We start from the raw sequence: 14,911 nt of genomic DNA, 5'->3' as shown, positions 1-14,911 counted from the left end.
ATTTTTTAAAATGAACATGATAAAGTAACCAATGACCAGGACTTACTCTATCCCTTCCAGGAACCATGTAAAAACACTTACACCACATAAATTGGTAAGAGTCATAATTGTAAGAAAAACACGGATCCCTTGTGAAACATTAAGCGTTATATATATATATATTATTATATTTATATATATTAAATAAAAAGTTCAAATCTGAAATATACACAGATAACTTTTCTCTCTTTTTTTCTGAATCAGATACAGATAAAGGCAAACAGTAGTATTAAAAAGATTGAGTTTTCTGTTACATCCCTCACTTACATCCCTCACTAAAACAGGGTTTTTAGGTGTGGATTGTTTTCTACATGTAGCCTTTAGATAGAGATAAAATATACTTTTACGTTCTTTAATTTTAGGATGAGGGTGTAAAGAGTATCAGTTTATGTAGGCATTTGTTTCCGGAATAATTTTTTTATCCCATAGTATAATAATAATACTTATTATAATATGGGTTAAAAAATTATTACCGAAACAAGTGCCTTTGGGTTGGAGGTTGTAGCACTTATCAAAGATGGATTATTTATTTTCCTGCCAGTTGAAGACAGATTATATATTTTCAACATTTTCAAGAACGGACTTTAGTCTCTAAAATCTGTAAACCCCCCCCTCCCCCCCCCCCCGCATCAAATGGTCATCCCTTTTATGACAGACATCAACTTACATACATCATTCAATACAAACTTCAACTTCCAGTTCTGTACAAACATGTAAATGTAGCTTGACTTTAATTATTTAGGTAAAATCAATAGCCTAGTTCTCTCACATTATTTTCACATTTGTTTTAAAAAGGCACTGACTTTCCAAGGCTGTATTCATTATAATATATCACTCTGACTGAGACATTGTACCTCTTCTTACAACCAATTCAATATAATTCTGATATCTCAAGTTTATCTTTTATCTCCATTTTAAAACTCCTAAGACCTTGAGGCTTAGGCTTCAATATCATGAATGAATCAGAGCTGATTTCCTGTACCATGTGGTTTTTTTACATTTCGCCACTGTTCACTCATCAAAATTATTCTGTTGCATGCAGGAAATAAACAAAGAGGTTAAAATTAGTATGCACATTAAATAAACAGAAAAAAATACTTGATTTTACTTGAAATCCAGGATACATGTTGATAATGTAAACAACTTCCAGTCAGTTTTGTCCAATGATTTTTTTATCTCTCGCACTAAAGAGCTCACAATTATCAAAGGGAGATAATTCAATTTTTAAATGAATGTCTGCTATTTTAATCATAGATTTCTTATATTTATAGACTGAATACCAACAATGTTTTTAAATACCTTTTAAAGTCAGATGTCATACTTTTTATTTCTGTGAGTAACATGAATTGAAGTAGCCGCATTTCATTGATTGACATTCCCAAAAATTGCATTTTTTCAGAAAAAATCAACTTTAGACACCGTTTCCATGGTAACTACTCAACATTCATATGATCTAACAATATTTTTTGGAGTAGTTTATGAGGTGGTAAATTCTAGCCAAATTTGAAAAAAAATCTGTGACTATGCGTGCCACAAAAATTTAAGTGGTTACAGAGAATGGCTATTAACTAATAAAAGCTATGATGTGATTTTTGTGTTATATATAAAGCAATATATAAATTATTGTTTAAGTCTCTAACACCTTATTCAAAACAAAATAATTTAGTGGATCTATAGGATAAGAAAGTACGCAGGTGAGTTAAGGCTAGATATAGGCATTTTTATGCAAATTATGTAATTAAAATGCCAAAGGGCTATATCTATTACACAGACAAAGTTAAAATTTATTGTCTAATACATACTTGGTACCCACGACATAAGATAGCCAATACAAATTATGACGTCATATTATAACGTCATTGTTCTGTACTACACAAGATTATAATGTATATCAACAAAAATGCTTCGGCGCAAGGGCATGCTCTATTTTATTTAACTGAAACAGGGCATATTTAGAAGTAAAATATTCCAAAGTTTGCTGGTATTGCTGCACAAATACACTGTATCAGCAGCTCAGTTGTATAATTTCTATTTGTAATGTTTTAAGTTGAATAAGGGTAAAAATGTACAGTCCGCTATAAGTTTCCTCACATTCCGATCAAATGAGAAAATGCCTAGGATTTGTGCAGCAGTTTTATTAATCTATAGAATATTCTTCTTAACATTATACAATTTTTATGTAAAAATAAATAGGGTAATCCCTTGCGCCGAAGCTGTTTTGTTGTTGTGTTATATTACCTCCAGTAGGTAAGATCAGTGACGTCATAATGTTTACTGGCTATAACATATCGTGGGTACTAAGTATGCATAAGAAAATAAATCAACACTTTCTCTGAATAATAAATATGCCTCTTATGCGTTTTTATTAGCTCATTTGCATAGAAACGCCTATACCTAGCCTTAACTCACATGCGTAGCGAAAGAAATCAGGCGATCAAAATTGATCGCTAGTAAACTAAACAGGGTAATTCCAGCACTGTTTTAATCAAAATTTATTAATCACAGTACTTCTGAAAACATCGATTATTCGAATCTTAAATTCATATTCGAATATCAACTCATCGAATGAATATTCGAATGTTCAATATTCGTTGACATCCCTAATTTAATACTTTTAATTCGAATTAATACTGGAATATTTCCTGATAAAACCCCCATCGTTTGGTTGTGCACATTCAAGTATAATAAAATCCTTATTTTTGAATATAATTTATTAAAGATATTAAGATATACTAAAATATGATAAATAAACATTTGATAAAAATTTCAGCTTAGTGTGCCCATTATTTTACGATTAAAACGCTCTGTCCACGATTTTACCGGACAACCCTCATACATATCAATTTCTAATAATAACTCAGACATTATGGGGAATTCTTTAATTTTTAACAACATATTTAAAGTATGCTTAATTTTTGTTTAAATGATTGGCTTTCTCTGGAAAATGTCCATCAATTTCTCTCAGCATCAAGCTCTATATATCATGGACTACTCGAACATTTTTCGACAAACAATTATTTGGCCATTGTTTTCACACTAAATATTACCCCATTTAGCTGATCATTACAGAGTTCCCAATGTGGGTGTGACTGTTTCGACAGGGGGATGTTTTATCCTCCTAAGCCTTTGATCAAACCTCTGGTGTTTCTGGAGACCGTGTTTTTGTCTTGTTCACAATTTGTATTGTTTAAAGGATTTATGAGATCGATCACTATCTTCATTTTTTTCATTTAAAGAAAACAAAGTAATGATGAAGAAATGTTTATCCTTTACAGAATTTATAAATGTGTATTATAATTTAATACGTTTGGCAATATTGTCAGTCCATTACTTTTTAATAACTGATAATAGCTTGCAGAAAAAGCTATAAAGATTACTAGTAATTATGTGCAGATTTTAGTGTTAATTAAGGAACGACTCTAAGTCCTGGCCAAATTATTCGAGTATAACCTGGTTTGGGTCAGTTTACGCTTTATAATCCGCAAAGCGGATTATAAAACAGCGTAAACTGACCCAAACCAGGTTATACTCGAAAAATTTGGCCAAGAATAAGAGTCATTCCTTATAATTTAATTTTAAAATCATTAAATAACTATGGGTGTAAAATTTCGTTGCCTTTTATTAGTTCAAATTTGCCGCTCAATAATACAACCGTAGGAACGGAAGTAACGGAAGTGATGGTAAGCGAGGGGAGGTAAAAACTGATACATAGGCATTGTTATTTGTTTACATGTGGTAAGATCGAATTATTGTTTGAAGTTAAAGGTACATTTATTAAATCTGGAATTTTCCATGAATCCCGAGGACTGGAAATGAGAGGATTGTATGGATACAGATGATTCAGCTAGTTGTCAGGTGTGTGTGTCCCATACCAAAACAGGTTATACAGAAATAATTTGTGTTCCTTTTTGGATATTAACCAATCAGAGGCTAGAATACAAACAAAATTAAATTATAGCTTTTTAAACCATTACATAATGCACAGGTTCAACGTTATGTAGGTCACTACGGTATACCAATATTGTCAACACAATTAAGGAATATTAGATACAAGGCATTATTCTGACTCAAGGTACTAAGATATTTTGAGCAAATCAGAAAAAAAAAATAATTAAATAAAACCCTTAAATATCTACACGTGACCCTATTCTATATTTTTATTCTGATTTTTAACGGTAGGATTAATAGGAGGGATGGAAAACTTAAGTGAGATTGAATTATTTTTTCTTCTTCTGTTTAAAAGTATTGATTAAAAGAAAAAAAAATAATATGAAAAACTATGTGGGGTGTTTTGGACTATAAACTACAGCTTATTAGTTGTACTACATAATGTAAATTTTTATGAGTCCATTGTAAATTAAACAAGGAAATACATCTTTTCCTTGATTTTCTTTATTTTTATTGCGGTTGGGTGACCATAGATCAACAGAAAAAGAGGTCACCAATACGCAGTATAAACTCGATGGTTGGTTAGGTTGACAGCCCAAAAAGAATGGCAATAATATACATACTCTTGATGGCAATTATTTGCTTTTTGACCATCTTGGTGCTCAGATGGCAAAAACAGAAACCATTCCCTGGTCCAAAGGGCTGGCCTGTGCTGGGAGTTTTGTTGGAGCTGGATCTTAACCGCCTTTATATCACATTTGATAAATGGGGGACACTTTACGGTGACGTTTTTCAATTCATGTGTCTTGGCAGAAAGTTTGTCTGCGTTAACTCGTCAGACATCATACGTGATATTCTTCTCCATGAGCCAACGGCAACACATATGGCCGGACGACCTGAAATTTTCGTTGAGAAATATTTTTATATGCACAAAAATGATGTTGTTTTTTCACCGCCGGATAAGCAGTGGGCAAAACGAAGGAAACTTTTGTACAAGATGTTGAACGCTTATGGCGAAGGCTTGGTAAAGATTGAACATCTGATTAAAGAGAACTTGCTTGCCATGAAGGACGTTATTGATACCTATAATGGTCATACTATTGATCCTAGTAGTCTTGTGGAGAGATTCATTTTGGACACGGTTGAAGTTTTGGTAAGCGGCAGTTTAATCGTTCTTTAACATTATAACTGCTAGAGTGGCATTTAAATAGATTTAAAACATTTTTGTGACGTCTTTTGTGTCTACAGTTTCATATTTCAGAGTGTACTAGCTATAGCCCAATATTATTTTCAGGAGTACAGTATTATATCTAACATTGTACTTCAAAATAATACTGGACTGTGTAAAACAAAGGATGACGTCACCTAGCTTTTACGCAACGAATGAATAAGGCAACAAATAGGCAAAAACATATGCAATTTATATAGAAATGAACAGCTATTAATCAAATTCAAGCTATATAGAATCCAATGCAAGCTATATGGAAATCAACATCTCGTAATCCAATTCATGCAACGAAACTTCCAAAGTAGGAACATCCCATGCAGAAATCCCTTAGAATTTACACTCAGGTCACTGATTATGAAACTACCGGTATTGAAGCACATTATATGGTCGAGTTAACATTTAATATTATATTTATGATTTTTCCGAAACCACATCCAAATAAATCCACGTAAAGTGGTCCATTGAAAAATATAAGCATTCGGGGGAGGAAAAAAAACGAAATGCGGACAAGTTTACACTCGATCTGTAAATATATCCTATACATCGCTTTTCCTGTAAAAGTTAATTCCAATATATATTTCCAAATTAATTTACTATAGATTTGGTGCTTTCGATATGCAAGGGAAAAAACCGGCGCTTTCCTGAAATATTTGCCTACTGGTCACTTACAATCTTCATCCGTTAAAAAAAGGATCCTTCACAATACTCTCAGAATCGCTTAATGTCAGGAAGTTGCTCAGCTCTTTTTAACACATCCGTAGAGTGCCACAACGATAAATAACATATGGTTGGTGTTCAGTAAGGGTTTTCAATTCAAAAACTATTCATCCCTTTGAAAGAAATCTCTTAAACCCCTAAGCGCCCCATCCATCTGGTTTGGTCACCGCCACCAGTATCGTATTATGACAATTGCCAATACAAAAGTGCATTGAAAAAATGTTTAAGTAGGATACAAAACTGAGATGGTCTTTTACGTCAGATACGAGACTGAGACTCGGTGCTTCGCACCTGATCCCAGTCCCTTATCTGACATATTAGACCATCTTCGTCTTGTGTCCCTTACTTATTATCTCTCTTGACTTTTTCTTTTTTTAAGAACATATTGTCCTTTAAAGATCTGTCATAAAGATGATAAATGTGATCAAAAGGTTACTTCCTTTGTTTAAATAAAGGTCATTTTTATGCCGAAGGTTCATGGGGAATTCTAACATTGCAGCTTTTTGTTTGAAAAAGGGGATATAGATTCAATATTAATTACAAGAAGACAACTTTTGTAAGATTATATACACTGTATCTCAAAATGCAAATCCAGTGAAATTCTCATCTTAAGGATCATCAACCCTCTGATAAGACGTAAAACTCTCACTCGGAGAGACGGTTTATTTTTCTTCTTCAAAAAATTGTCAAATTGAAGGCAATTTGGACAAATTTTGCCTAGCGAGGTATGCTGAAATGGTTTAAATTTACATTATTTAAAATTAGATATCTTTTAAGAAATCATAGGCTTAAAACAGAATTCTGTGTTAGGGAACAGAGGGTTGATATGCCTCAAGCTGATGTGGTTAAATATAAAGTTGTAAAGAATATTTAAACACAGTTCTTTTGTTGTGGTATCACAGTTGATTGGAAAAAGTTCAGGAAAGCATGGGGAGCTGAAAGAGATAATGAAGGACTTAGACGTCTTCGTTAATGAGAGCCATAATCTAGGACCTGACATGCTGTATAACACTTTTCCCTTTCTTCGGTTTCTTCCTTTTCAACACACAAAAAACCTAGAAAACTTACAAAAGACAAAGAATAAAATGATGGATATGCTAGAGAAGATATCGGTACGCTTTCTTTTGTATATATTGGTTGTTTAACCTTGTGTCCCTAAAAAAATATCATTCAGATATTAATTTAATAATGCTCTACATGTTTGTTTTTTTTTTTTGTAAGTGCATACATGTGTTAAATTTGTGGAACATACAGACATTTTAATTTAATACCACATATATTGCATGGTCAGTAGGGTGTCTGATCTAAAACATTGGTCTTTTTTTTTCGAAATCAATTTACAAGAGTAAAAAATGTCTTACTGATAATCACATTTTTTTCTGTCTAAATTTGGTACAATATTTATACTGTAATAGCATCAAGACATCTTTACGTTTTGAAACTGCAGTTATTATCACAATAATTATAGAATATTATTATTATACATTGTATATCAAACATGAGACATAATATCCATTTCATGCAGAACAATCATCCTGAAAGCACAGGTGTATATCTGTTACTAAAGAAACTGCTCCAAGAACGAGATAAATCCGGGCAACCATGGTTCAGTGAAGTCAACCTGTGGTGTTTAATTGTCAACATCGTTTCAAGCAGTAGGTCAATCCATCGCTGCTTAAAGACTCCTTTTATTTACTCACAGAGAGTTTATTTAATTGTAGATCACTAAATTTTCGGAACACCTTATTTTCGCGAGATTGTTGTTTGGTATTTGAAAGCGAAGCAAAAGTTTTACGGATTTTGGTTATTGCTCTATATAATCTTTAATAATAAAATTATACGAGAGAATGTAATTTTCGCGAATAGAAGGTCTCGCGTAAATACGCGATAAAATAAAGTTCCCGCGAATAAAAGTGATTTACTGTATTACAGATGATTATCTATTTTTGTATCAAACATGTACAAAAATGTTTTGCACAAATTATATGATACATTTAAAAACTATGCACAAAAACTTCCTGATTAAAATTTAATTGAACTTTGGTATCTCGAACATATCTCGAATGGTCCGATATATATCCAAGCAAAAATCTCATTTATATTGTATTTTTTCTCGTCTTCATCGGGTTCGAGATAACGAGGATTGACTGTAAGATTTTATTTCTGTAATAGCGTACTTGACATCCAGAGGAACCCTGCTTTCTCTGATACAAATTTTGGCAAAACGACCTGACCTCCAGAAGTCTATACAAAGAGAAATCGACAATGTTATTGGTGTTGCTAGGGAACCCGATCTAAAAGACAGACAGCAGTGCCACCTGGTGGAGGCCGTGATATTGGAAACACTTCGTTATATTCCAGTTTCTCCCGTCGCTTTCCATAGCACAACTGACGACACAGAAGTGAATGGTGTGCTGGTGGAGAAGAATACTACGGTGTGTTGTTTTTTTTCTGAATTTGTTCAGAATTTGTTTTTTCTTCCGTTCTCGTGTAAAACAATGTGTTATGTTAATGACACTTTTCTACATTTCTGTTTGTATTGGGTATAGAATAAGAAGTTTTGTAATTTGTTAATCAATCAAATTGTAACAGCAACAAAAACGATAAATTTATGAAATTATTTAAAATGTTTGGGTACATCTCTCAATAGATGAAGTAGTTCAAACGTAAAGAATAACCATTTTTCTATATTGTTGTAAGTTTTGTATTTACTTATCACAGTGTATTTATAATGTATAAAACATTATACATGTAGGTTGTATAATCCATCCCTGTAGATAATTTAGTTCATCTATGAAGGTTGTTTAATTCATCTCTGTAGGTTCTTTGTAATTTTTGGACTGTGCATCATAGTGAAAAAGAATGGAAAGATCCTCTCTCTTTTAACCCTGAAAGGTTCCTACAGGAAGACGGAAGTTTGTTACCTTCTACAGATCCTGCAAGGAAAAGGTATGTACTAGATATGTCCTATAGGATCAGTATCCTTTATATGAAGGTGTGTTACCTTCTACTGATCCTGCAAGGAAAAGGTATAGAAACGTTTCACAGGATCAGCATCCTTTATGAAGGAACGTTACCTTCCACTGATTTGTAAGGATAAGGTATGTAGAAATGTTTTATAGGATCAGAATCCTTTATATGGAAGTTTGTAACCTTCCACTGATCCTGTAAGGAAGAGGTATGTAGCTATGTCCTACAGGATCAGTATCCTTTATATGGACTTTCTTACTCTTCACCGATCCTGTAAAGAAGAGGTATCTATGAATGTGGTACTGGATCAGTATCCTTTATATGAAGAGTTACCCTCCACTGATCCTGTAAAGAAGAGGTATGTAGATATGTCCTACAGGTTTAGAATCCTTTATATGAAGGTAAGTTACCTTCCACTGATCCTGTAAAGAAGTATGTAGAAATGTCCAACAGATATCCCCAAGTGATAGCCTGAAGGAAGTTCATTACAGTGTACCTTCTGTGGTTACTGTTGAGAAAAAACTAAATAAATATACACAAAACAGGTACAAGAACATCGTTAAAGTCTTTTGAATTAGTGCTGTTCCATCTATGATTTTCCCCCCCATTCTATTTAGACGTCATTAGCTGCACATAAAGTCCTAACTTAAGCTCCGAAGACACGTTCCTTGAATATCTGATTCTGTATCTCTTTGTAATATGCCATTATCAAGTGATTTCTAAACTTTTTAAAAATTTCTCTAAAAATACAATCACCAAAAATTGTGATATCAGCCATTCAAGTGATATATTATGTTGGGAATATCATCCCATTGTATCTAAGGATAAATGCTTTATAATGTTCCTAATTTTTTGTGAGGAAACCTGTTAAAGTAGAAAAGCTTCAACCACAAATTCTTGGGAAAATGTACTTGTTATTAAGATACGTGTTGTCTGACCTTATGCCATGCTAAAAACCAATACCGATAAAACAGGAAGGGTACTGTAAATCACTTTTTATTCGCGAGAACTTTATTTTCGCGTAACAACGCGAGACTGTGTGCTCGCCAAAAATTTCATTCTCAAGTATATTAGTATTCCTTAAGATAATAAAGGGCAATTAACTCAATTCGTGAAAATTTTGTCTCGCTAATAAAGTGTCAATGACTATCTCGCGAGAATATGGTGTCGCGAAAATTAAGTGATCTACAGTAATAAGCAATCAACGGTGAGTCTCATGTACTGTAGTTAAATGTTTGTTTGCAATTTTGCAGAACAGACAGTGTAACAGGCTTTTGGATATCCATAACGTTAGTTTAAATAGAAAAATCCTTTTTAATATATCTTCAATAAATGAAGAACAATATATACACTGTAATAACTAAAATGAAAGTGCATGTGCTATTTGTTGCAAATAGGATACTTACATTTGGATTGGGAAAGCGTAGCTGTATCGGTGAAGTGTTTGCTAAGTCCCGGATGTTCCTATTTGTGGCTACTCTTCTACAGAGCTTTTCAATCCTGGAACCAGAGGACAAAACACTTCCAGATCTTCTACCGGATGAGTTGGCAGTTGGAATCATTTTACAACCCAATCCATATAAAGTTCGCTTTGTTTCGAGAAAAGTATAGAATATTGTAAACGTAGTACATTTGGCTGTGTATTCTTTTTAGCACTTTTGGCGGAAAGAAACTTCCGCCAATTCAACTACAACGCTAAATCTCTTGCACATATATGCATAAATAAGAACATTTAGAAATGCGCTAAATCAAGACTACGCTAACTTGTTCAAAAATCAAATTCCGCTAAATATCGCACACGTTATATATAATACATATACAGTATACCCTGTATACATTTAGTTTGCAATCATATTATATGATCAAACTATTTTGACTGATTTTAATTTCGAACTTTAATTCAATAATGATTCTATTAAAAAACGTTTCTTTTGGTGTACTTAAGCTTACTCTGGTATAAAATTTCTTCGGGTAAAAAAAATCGTATTCATATTACATGTAATTATGTATAAATCGCACAGACTTAATTGTCACAAAATGCCAGCAAAAATACGATAACGATTTGAAATTCCCACAGCTCTTTATTAGACCTGAGTATACTTTAAAAAAAGCATGTTCACAGGTAACATAGTAAATAAGCCAAACAAAAAAGGCAAATGTCAATATTTACAATTGTGTATCAGTATATCAAGTGTACAAAGATGCCATTATTATACAAGCATTTCATTAATTGTTTTAAATTTACTAAACAAAATGTAGACGACATATTAATAACATTAAAAATTTGTTGTTTTGTGTTGTTGCTGTTTTTGTTGATATTTTGAAGTCCAACTTTTATCTCCCTAACTTCTACGGCTTAGAAGAATTGTATAAATGTTTTAAGACTATGATATTAAAAGCTCTTTGTAAAAAACAATTGTTTTTGATGGACTTTTGCGAGAAGCGCTGACGTTTACAATCGATGGCTTACTTTAACACTAAGACAATATGCGGAAGCTCTTTTGAGATATAAATATTAAGCTTTACAATTAATTAAACGATTATAATGGGCCATTTTAAAGCACATATTACGTTGTCTAGGAAGGGAACGGCAACCACCCTGCCCTCAACCCCTTCCCTTCCCATATTGACCAACTCTTGCTAAGTTTTCCTTCTAGAATGTTATTATCAATTCCCTACCTCCGTACATAAGGCAGGTTTATTGTCGAAGTAAGCCGTCGACTATAAAAGTCAGTGCTTCTCGCAAAAGTTCACTATTCCCAAGGAAAAATATCTATCTCTAAGCAATGACTCCTAACGTCTAGTGAAGGGTTCTAAAAATGAATTACATTTTTTGATCGATTTTTTTTGCATGGAATACCAGCACTGTAGATTTGCGATACAATAACATCCTTCTCACATTACAATAACATCCTCCTCATGATATAATAACATCCTCTTCACGATACAATATCACCCTCCTAAAGATACAATAACATCCTCTTCTCGATAAAATATCTTCCTCCTCACGATACAATGACATCTTTTTCACGATACAATTAAATCTTCCTCATGATACACTAAGATCCTCCTCACGATACAGTAACATCATCCTCACGATACAATAACATCTTCCTCACGATACAATAAAATCTTCCTTAAAATACAATAACATCCTGCTCATGATACAGTAACATCCTCCTCACGATACAATGACATCCTCCTCACAATACAATTACATCCCCCTCATGATACAAAAATGAATTTTATTCATTATGAATAGTATTCATAATACATTAACATCCTCCTCACGATACAATATCCCCCTCCTCACGACACAATAACATCCTCTTCAGGATACAATAACATCCGGCTCACGATACAATAACATTCTCCGCACATTTAGTAATCAGAATAACGGCCATTTTTTACTTATATTCTTTTATTCGTTTCAAAACTACATCGCAAATTCAAAGTTTTTTGCAAAGTAAATGCAGTGTGTATGGTAATCTAATGAATTAAAGCATTTAGATCTACCAAAAGGAGTATTTTTCCACAAAAAATATGTCAAATATATAGCCATAAAGAGAAGAAAACTGCAATGTAATTTACGCCATCTTACTAGGAAAAATGATTTGATACATTTTTCAAGATCTGTGAGGAATTTGCTTTGTTTGATAGGTCAGAAGTAACAGATGTATCTGATCATACAACAGTTCACAGTTTACCGAAGTAATTTCATCCTCCTTTTTCATGATATGCTAATAGTGGAAATGCTAAGAGGAAGTTTACAAACATCATCTGTACATTATGCCCTACTTGGAATTTGTTATTAATATTTTATCAATCAGTACGAGTTAAACTTTTGCTCTCATCATATTTTGATTTTTGAGCTCGGCACTTCGGTGAAGAAAACGAAAAGCACATTTTTTTCTTATGTTAAACCTTTTTATATCCATATGGATGTTTGCTATCATCCACTCACCATCAAAACTAATTCTAGGAGACCCATTATGTAACTGGAATACTGTGATTTTTATAGTATTTACGCTTTTGGGTCAAACATTGTTTAGAAACGGTTAGAGACAAAGCATGTCCATATGGGACACATGTTTTTGTGTTTTTAATTTACTTCGCAATGGAGAACTTTCCATTGAAATGTGAAATTTTCAGTATATATATGCTCTTATTAAGGAGGTTCGATCCTGAGCTTTTGAGCAGATTTTGGTCTGGACCTTTATCTATAAAATTCTGCATCATTTCTAAGTTCAAACATTAAATCTGAATTCTACAATGCAAATTAAACTATATCCAATGGAAAAAATCGCGATTAAATTCCATTCAAAGAGGATTAAGCCAGGAACTATGTTTTGTGGCGGAAGGTTTTTTAGGGGAAAATGATCGTTTTGTCCCCTTTTGAAATATATACAGTACTGTTAAGTTTAGATTCCTATTTTTCCACGCTGGTAACACACAGAGCTGTTTTTTGCAGTGAAATATTTTATGCTGCCTCTGAAATACCTATTAAATTATTTCTTATGAATTCTTTCATTATATTGTGACAAATATAGTAAATATATTCTGAAACTCCAGGAAAAAAATTAGCCAATTTTAACATAAAATTAACACTTTTTTAGTAATATCTAAAAATTTACATCATAGACCCCCACTTTTGTTTTTATTTTCTGAATGTATAAGATAACTTTGATCAATCTGCCTAAATTCAGAAAAAGTTTAAGACTTTAAAATAATTTTCTTGCTTGTTAAATTTTTAATGCCAGAAAAATCACATTTTTTGAGTGCAGAAAGGCCAAATAATTGACTATGCGAAGCAATTTGAAACTTTTTCTTAGTCACAATTTTGAAGTGTCTTTTTTCAAATAGACTAATAGTTTAATTTGTCCCATGATTTATTTGGATAAAAACATTGGAGGGAAAACGTCGAAGATGTGATTTTTGATTGACACAAATTTCAGTGCAAAAAGGTCATATTAAATGTTCTGTAGCGCCATAAGAAGCGTATTGACCCCCATTTTTTTGTTTTGATTTTTAATTAAGCTATGTGTGTAGAAACTAAAAATATACTTGACCAAAAAAGTTTAAGACTTTAAATATCAGGATCCAACTTCGTTAAGGAGTTTGCTAGGTTGTAAATGGCAAAGTAATACTCATACTTTTACTCCTCATTAAAAAATATTTTAAGTAGCGCACCTGTCGAGAGTTCGGAAGGGCCGTGTTCGAAACCTTGTATACACGGTCCGTCGCATTTTCGTCCTTCCTGAAAGAGCCAATGATCACTCCTGAATTTGCAGATGAAAGACCTATTAGGGGTTAAAGAATCTAGGTTGAATTTTCTTGCGTCAAGGTGGGAGGAATGTGGCTGTAAGACGGGATGGATAGCTGGTGGCCAAATACATGTATCTCGGTTGGTAGAACACCTGTCTAGATCAAGTTCGAATCCTGGCCTGGTCCGAAACATTTTCTCCCATCCTGTTATAAGGTTTCAGGATGGTGTATTAAGTGCATCTATATCTGTCTGAATACGATGATGAAAAATTAAATCGAACAGTGCTGAAATTAGAACTTCTTGTGTTAAGAAATGTGTTTTTTTTTCCTGAGCATTAAAGAAAGTAAAGGGCGACACTCGCCATCATGGGGTACCTCGATTCAGACTTGATTTCAATCGATATCAACACTTTTCTTTCCAATGACAGGTGAGATTTAGCTGTGAAAAAGATTGAATGATTTCTTTCTTTATCTTCTGCCGGTTTGCGCTTGCCTTTTCCAAATTTATCGATCCAAGCCGTACATGATACCTAGCACATAAAATCCAAAGCAACGGCGAAAGTGATTTCTAATTATATAAAATGAAGCCATGTTCGATTTTCCACAGAAAGTCTAGCATGTCTAGAGAGAAGAGTTTTAACACAGTTTCTGTTCCCTCTGGACTTTCCGTGGATAATGGGAACGCCTCTACATTTTACAAATATAAGTCACTACATGCACTTCTGTTGCTTCCTGAATTCGGTAGGAAAAATGTAATAGATTAATGAAAAATACAAATAAATTCCTGTGTCATGGAAAAAGAGG

General features: G+C 33.0%; 1 protein-coding gene across 1 annotated transcript; it reads left to right on the top strand.

Annotated features, from left to right (window-relative positions):
• Positions 1-4,527: 4,527 nt before the first annotated feature.
• Positions 4,528-11,141, top strand: LOC133198671 (steroid 17-alpha-hydroxylase/17,20 lyase-like). The gene is made up of 6 exons (XM_061334708.1): positions 4,528-5,080; positions 6,775-6,984; positions 7,398-7,527; positions 8,045-8,307; positions 8,694-8,821; positions 10,240-11,141. Exons 1-6 carry the CDS (start codon positions 4,532-4,534, stop codon positions 10,451-10,453), a joined length of 1,494 nt encoding a protein of 497 aa, XP_061190692.1. The 5' UTR covers positions 4,528-4,531; the 3' UTR covers positions 10,454-11,141.
• Positions 11,142-14,911: the final 3,770 nt, after the last annotated feature.

The sequence above is a fragment of the Saccostrea echinata genome, unplaced genomic scaffold (assembly GCF_033153115.1).
Source record: "Saccostrea echinata isolate AGI-Se365-2 ecotype Australia unplaced genomic scaffold, CSIRO_AGI_Sech_v1 ptg000033l, whole genome shotgun sequence".
In the NCBI taxonomy this organism is placed as follows: Eukaryota; Metazoa; Mollusca; class Bivalvia; order Ostreida; family Ostreidae; genus Saccostrea; species Saccostrea echinata.
This window is presented reverse-complemented; position numbering and strand designations above follow the sequence as displayed.

Bases quoted from the DNA above. Each gene is read 5' to 3' on its own strand.
- LOC133198671 (XM_061334708.1), top strand. From the start codon at position 4,532: ATGGCAATAATATACATACTCTTGATGGCAATTATTTGCTTTTTGACC. The intron at 6,985-7,397 runs GTACGCTTTCTT...CATTTCATGCAG, and splicing joins ATATGCTAGAGAAGATATCG to AACAATCATCCTGAAAGCAC. The intron at 7,528-8,044 runs GTAGGTCAATCC...TTTCTGTAATAG, and splicing joins TGTCAACATCGTTTCAAGCA to CGTACTTGACATCCAGAGGA.